This window comes from Pongo abelii, chromosome 6 (genome assembly GCF_028885655.2).
Source record: "Pongo abelii isolate AG06213 chromosome 6, NHGRI_mPonAbe1-v2.0_pri, whole genome shotgun sequence".
In the NCBI taxonomy this organism is placed as follows: Eukaryota; Metazoa; Chordata; class Mammalia; order Primates; family Hominidae; genus Pongo; species Pongo abelii.
Genome location: NC_071991.2, coordinates 28,791,084 through 28,797,887, shown reverse-complemented (window position 1 = coordinate 28,797,887; position 6,804 = coordinate 28,791,084). Strand labels below are relative to the sequence as shown.

Below are 6,804 nucleotides of genomic sequence, written 5' to 3'. Positions count from 1 at the left end.
TTACTGTTTTTCCTTAATATTAAGATAGTATTGTTAGATTTAATTACCTGAATTTAGTCATTTGGCTCCAGTCAAAATTCCTCCTTCTTAGCAATACTCTGACTCTGTAAAAGTAACCACATTTGGATTCTGTTTCCTCTAGTAGTTATTTAAAATGATCTTTAAAAAATTACTATGTGGTTATATATTACTTGTTACACTTTTTTCTTTTCTTTATTTTTTGGTTGGTTACACTTTAAATGATTATTTCTATTGCCATTTCATGGTACTTAGAAAATATCACATGTAAGACTTTTGCTTTTATAAAGTTAGTAGTACATTTTAAAGCCTAAACTCTTGAGATTTTAATAATCTTCTATGATATTTCAAAATTATTTTATTTTCTTTTGAGTGCTTAAAGATAATATTTGTCTACCTGATCAGTACAACTTATAAAAAGTTATTTAACACTCTTTGTATTCATTTATTTGTTTTCTACAAGAAAAGTTCTTTCTCTGATATTTGTGTGTTTGTTTTAGAGATACGATCTCACTCTGTCACCCAGGCTAGAGTGCAATGGTATGGTCATGGCTCACTATAACCTCAAACACCTGGGTTTAAGCGGTCCTCACATCTCAGCCTCCCAAGTAGCTGGGATGACAGGTGCATGCCACCATGTCTAATTTTTAATTTGTAGACATTGCCCAGCCTGGTTTCAAACTCCAGGCTTCAAGTTATCCTCTCACCTTGGTTTCCCAAACTGTTGAATTATAAGTATGAGCCACTGTGCCTGGCCTCTAAAATGATTTTAATGTCACCTAATATGATTACAAAGGTATAAATTCCTCACTTACATGAAACTTTGGGTTATACATTCAACTCTTTGTTATTAAATATATACACACAAATGGCTTGGAATTGTGCCTAAAACATCATATATCCTAAGTATTAACAACTCTGGAGCTCAGTACAATGGCTCACACCTGTAATTCCAACACTTTGAGATGCTGCTGTGGGACTGCACATGAGAGTTCAAGACAAGACTGGAAAACATAGCAAGACCCCATCTCTAGAAAAAATTTTAAAAATTAGCCTGGCATGGTGCCAAGTGCCTGTAGACCCAAGCTACTCAGGAGGCTGAGGTGGGAGGATTACTTGAGCCCAGAAGTTTGAGGTTGCAGTGAGCTATAATTTTGCCACTGCACTCCAGTCTGAGCAACAGAGACCCTGTCTCTAAAAAAATTTAAACCAACTCTAGGCTGGGTGTGGTGGCTCACGCCTGTAATCCCAGCACTTTGGGAGGCCAAGGTGGGCAGATCACAAGGTCAAGAGTTCAAGACCAGCCTGGCCAACATAGTGAAACCCTGTCTCTACTAAAAATACAAAAAATTAGCCAGGCAAGGTCGCGGGCACCTGTAATCCTAGCTACTCAGGAGGCTGAGGCAGGAGAATTGCTTGCATCTGGGAGGCGGAGGGAGGTTGCAGTAAGCCGAGATTGTGCCACTGTACTAAACAACTCTGATATATTAGGTTTTTATCTTTTCATGCCATTCTTTATTTACTGCATCATTTTGTATTTGTTTTTATTCAAATTTATATTCCCGTCCAGTGTAAATATTGATTAAAAGAGAGGTAGGCACAAACTTTCATTTTGGTTAAACATTTTGCAAATTTCTCTAATTTATTTTAGATGATGGGCCCCATTTACTTCATTAACATATGTGAATATTAAGTGCAACAAGTACAATAATCTCCTCCCTACAACAGAGGGCCTTGAGACACTGTGGAAACATGGATTGCCAAAATCTTTGTCTTTCCACATTATTCTTTCTTTTACTTTTTATTGCAATGAAAATATAAAAAGATGGGATGCTACAAATTAGAAATTGATTACTGGATAATATGCAAACATTATTACAGTAATTTCAAGAATAAGTAGAATACATAAATATACCCATAACAATTAAAGAGATTAAACTTTTTCTATGAAGAAAAGCTCAGTAGATAGTTTCACTTGTAAATTTGACCAAATATTTAATAATGAGTTAAAACCAGGTCTTTTAGTTGACTCCCCCACAAAAAAAAAAACTGAATAACAGAAGAAACTTACCAATTCATTCCATGAGGCCAGTATTACCCAGACAAAAGTCAAGCAAAAATCATCACAAGACTATAGACTATTATCCTTTATCAATATTGACATAGAAATCCACAAAATAATGACAAAATAAATGTAGTCACAAATGAAAATTATTGGACACCATTACCAAGAGGGGTTATCTCACAATGCAAATTTAACATCCAAAAATCAGTCAATATAATACAGCTTAATAAAACAATAAAATATCAAAATGATCATTCTGAAAAACACAGAACATTTGACAAATCTGTACCCATTTATGAAAAAACCCTAAGTAGACTAGAAACACAAGCAAAATTTTTACACCTGCTTTAAGACATCTATTAAAAACCTACAGATAGTATCATGCATAATGTTGAAATCCTGGGTGTGAGAACATTAGTTTGGAAACAAGACAAGAATATATTTTTACCACTTCTATTTAACAGTACACTGGAGGTTTTGGGCCAGAAATATCATGGAACAAAAATAAATTCATGACCTTCAGATAAAGATTGGAAGCCTATTCAGATGACATCCTGTATATAAAAATTTCTAGAAAATTCGGCCAGGTGTGGTGGCTCACGCCTATAATCCCAGCACTTTGGGAGGCCCGGGGCGGGCAGATCACCTGAGGTCAGAAGTTCGAGACCAGCCTGGCTAACATCGTGAAGCCCCGTTTCTACTAAAAATACAAAAAATTAGCCAGGTGTGGTAATGCACACCTATAATCCCAGCTACTCGGGAGGCTGAGGCAGGAGAATTGCTTGAACCCAGGAGGCGGAGGTTGCAGTGAGCCAGGATCACACCATTGCACTCTAGCTTGGGCAACAAGAGCGAAACTCCATCTCAAAAAAAAAAAAAAAAAGAAAATTCACAAACACCCACTATAATAAATGAGTTAAGTAAGATTGCATGATTTAAAATAAATATAAAAATATTAATAGAATTTCTATACACTAGCAATGAACAATCTCAACATGACATGAAGAAACAATTCCATTTACAATAGTTTCAAAAGGCAATGCTAATTGTGTTGGCTCACAAATGTAATCCCACCACTTTGGGAGGTTATGGCAGGAGGACTGCTTGAGGCAAGGATTTTGAGACCTGCTTGGGCACACACAGCAAGACCCCATATGTACAAAAAATTTAAAAATCCATGGAATGTGGTGGCATGCACCTGTAGTCTCAGCTACTCAAGAGGCTGAGGCTGGAGGATAGCATGCACTTAGGAAGTTGAGGCTGCAGTGACCCATGATTATGCCACTGAACTCTAGCCTAGTTGACAGAGCCAGACACTGTTTCAAAAAAAAAAAAGAAGAAGAAGAAGAAGAAAGAATTATCTGCAGAAGATTTTAAGGCTCTGCTCCAAAATTATAAGGACCTACACCAGGCTTTATGTATACCAACCTATGAAAGATACAACAGCATTCCTGTCTCCCAGTCACACCTCAAAAACCATTGCATCTGCAGTCATATGGCACAAGTGGCAAAGTAGCTTGCATTGCACTCTGGACTTTTTGCAGGGCCTTCTATTATTCTGTGCTCCGTTTAAAAGTAGCAGCTTTTCATTACATTCATTGAATGGGCCAGGTTATCACTCAAACTAGGAATTGGTTTCTCATAACCCAAAGAAACCTGCCAGGTTTTGTGTCTTTTTTTGATGTAGGAGAATCTATATGTAACCACTTTTTCTTCATTTTAAAAGGTATATTATAACATGCCCCATATTATGAGACTCCTAGATATCACCAGCACAGAAATGAGATCAAACAGAGACCCCTTGTAGGGGTCCATGGACACACAACCATAAAAGTTAAAAACAAAAACAGAAACAAAGCAAAAAACAAAACAAAACAAAAAACTTTAGTTTGTTTATACTGTGAACAAATGTACATTAAAATGTTCTAATAAAACAGTGACTAAAAGTAACTAATGTAATAATAGTTAAATACCGTGATGCCATGTCTGGGACTCATAAATATTTTAAACTCTATGCTAGCGACACTAATTTCAGGGGACACGCCCCTAGCACAGCAGTTGTTAACATACAATTGCTCTGTGTGCAGCAGCAGTGGCCTGTCTTAGGCCAGCAGCATCACATACATATGTACATCTTCTTTGTCAACACTCTAAAGCTTTCGAATTCAGATATGAGATACTTGCTTGACTGCTTAAGCATATAATGTTGTAACACACACAGCATAATGTAAAAGCTCTTCAAAATTTATGGTGTGAAGAAAAATAAATGTCCTAGGTTGTTTTTCATTAACTCAGTGTTGAAGCCCTGTTTCTTCTGTATTACACATGTGAAGCACAATTTTGGTAAATTTATTAGTGGTGAAAATATCATTTAAGGAGGAAGAAAAGGATATAACTTGAATGATAACTCACTCATATTTCTGGCTTATAATTTGAGGAGGTGGAGGTGGAATAATGTCTCTATTTTTGGCAGGAGCCCCTGAGAATAAGTGCAATGGGCAATGGGTTAATAAGGCAGAAGGGCCTCAGGGTGCTAATTTCTTCTCCCTTTGCCCAGAAATGAGTTGTGACATCACTCAGGGCTTTCTCCTTCACATGCTCCCTTTCTTTGCAATTGATGTCACAAAGATCTGCTGACACTCTCTGTGACAGAGCTGTTTGGAACTTACCTTGTGACCCCATTGTGAGCTGCTAGCTCCCATCTCCCCATCCAGGGAGCAGCTCCTATGGCTGATCCCCAAGTGCAGGGTGCTCTGAGCTTCTGTCCTCCTTGAGAAACCTAGACATGGGAAACAGAGATCTCCAGGTGGGACTTGAGCCATAATTGATCCAGGGTCAGTCTGTGCCATAAGAGCTGTACCTCAGACTAGAGCACAAGTCCAACATGCCTGTCACCAAATGTTCAATCAAGGACCCTCTGGGGCACGTTGTCTAGACTGACGTAAAGCCCTTCTGATGCTGACCTTCTTCTTGAATGTATTTACCACAGTCCCTGACTCAGAATAGTGCTCAATAAATACCTGACTCAGAATAGTGCTCAATAAATAGCATGTTTCCTCTTTTTCCTGCCAGGAAGTTGCAAAAAAAACAGCTACGGGGGAAATTATAGAAGAGAAAGAGGTTCATGATTGAAGTGAGGGTCAGGAACTTTTGTGGATGAGGCGGATTTTAGCCAAGATTTGAAGGAGAGATTGATTCATTCATTCAAACAGATGCTGCAATCTACCTGATATGTTTCAGGTAGTTTTATGAAATAAGAATAGGGCTGGGCATGGTGGCTCACGCCTGTAATCCTAGCACTTTGGGAGGCCAAGGCAGGTGGAGCACCTGAGGTCAGGAGTTCGAGACCAGCCTGGCCAACATGGTGAAACCCCGTCTCTACTAAAAATACAAAAATTAGCTGGGCGTAGTGGCATGTGCCTGTAATCCCAGCTTCTCAGGAGGCTGAGGCAGGAGAATCACTTAAACCTGGGAGGTAGAGGATGCAGTGAGCCGACCAACTCCAGCCTGGGCAATGGAGCAAGACTCTGTCTCAAAAAAAAAAAAAAAAAAAAGAATAAAACAGTGACCACCATCACAAGGTTTTCAATCTAGCGAGGCTGAGAAACTTTCCCCAAATCATCACACAAATATAAACTTCATGAGAGCAAACTCAATGTCCAATAGGAAAATGGAAAAATTATGAAATGTTCTTTTGATTTAATGTTATATAGGTACAGAGGTTGTTTCAAATAATTATAAAATGATCAGAACTGTTATATTCTAAAATTATGGTATAAAAGTACAGAGTATGATTCTTATTTTATAAAAATAAATGCGTATTTACCTCTGCATGGAGGTGGTTCTATGCCACACTAACCTGTGGTTATCCTTGGTGATGGGATTAGAAAGCATAGACCACATTCTCTTAAAAGAGTAAGGCTGTAGCCAGGAGGCAAGTAGATTTGTTTTTCCACTGTTTGAATTTGCAATTAGATATTCTGCATGCTATAAATGTAATGCAAGTTGTGATATATATTTGTATTCTTATGGTAGGTTGTTCCATTTTGGTTTTGATGTTGGGGAGGGATAAGGTGAAGGTCCCTGCGGACTCTTCTTGTTCAGCGGGACACGTGTGGTCCTGGGGAAAGCCGTCACACAGTGGGCTCTGAAAAAGGTGGCCTATGGGCACTAATTCCCTTTCAGTCCCTGCCTAAGTAAGATTCATCTTCCTCTGCCTCCTTTTTTATTTCTTTTCTTCTATTGTCTGGTATTTTTGAAGATAAATACTTGTTTCCAAAGGGAAAATTCCAGAAATGCTTCCAAGAATAATGATGGAAGTTTGATTTCCAAGTGAGTATTCCTGGGCAACTGATTAAATCCCTTTGTCAATACTAAAAATCTGGATTGTTCTGGATTAGTTCCACCATTTCACCATGAGAACTCCCTCTTATAATCCCCACCAGAAATGACTGCTTTGCTTGAAAGCTTTTCCCTGAGAAGTCAGTGGTGTGTTACTCCTTTATCAGCTTAAAAAATAATTCTACGTTTCTGGGATTTTGTTTTGTGTCTCTGTGTTTTTTAAGCAACTGATGTTTTCAAGCTAAAAATTAAAAGTATGATGTACTCAGAGGAAAATAGGACATATAATTTATTTGTTATATGATGCAAAGTTCTAGAAGATTTTCCTCTGATTTGTAAAATTTTTCCTCTCAAGATAAGTTTTTCCTTATGTTTTATAA

General features: G+C 37.9%; 1 protein-coding gene across 26 annotated transcripts in view; it reads right to left on the bottom strand.

Moving 5' to 3' along the window:
• LOC134761678 (uncharacterized) overlaps positions 1–6,804 on the bottom strand; it is a 30,656-nt gene that overhangs the window by 12,421 nt on the left and 11,431 nt on the right. For 14 of the 26 annotated variants that reach the window (XR_010140711.1, XR_010140719.1, XR_010140708.1 and 11 more), the window contains 2 exons: positions 4,753–4,862; positions 48–104 (listed from right to left, as the gene is read on the bottom strand). Coding sequence is in view for 1 of the 26 variants with exons in the window: in XM_063725725.1 (XP_063581795.1) it covers positions 4,753–4,862 (110 nt within the window). In the remaining 25 variants the exon portion in view is untranslated. The remainder of the gene's footprint in view (positions 1–47; positions 105–4,752; positions 4,863–6,804) is intronic. The other 12 variants (XR_010140731.1, XR_010140712.1, XR_010140721.1 and 9 more) reach the window with 1 other exon arrangement.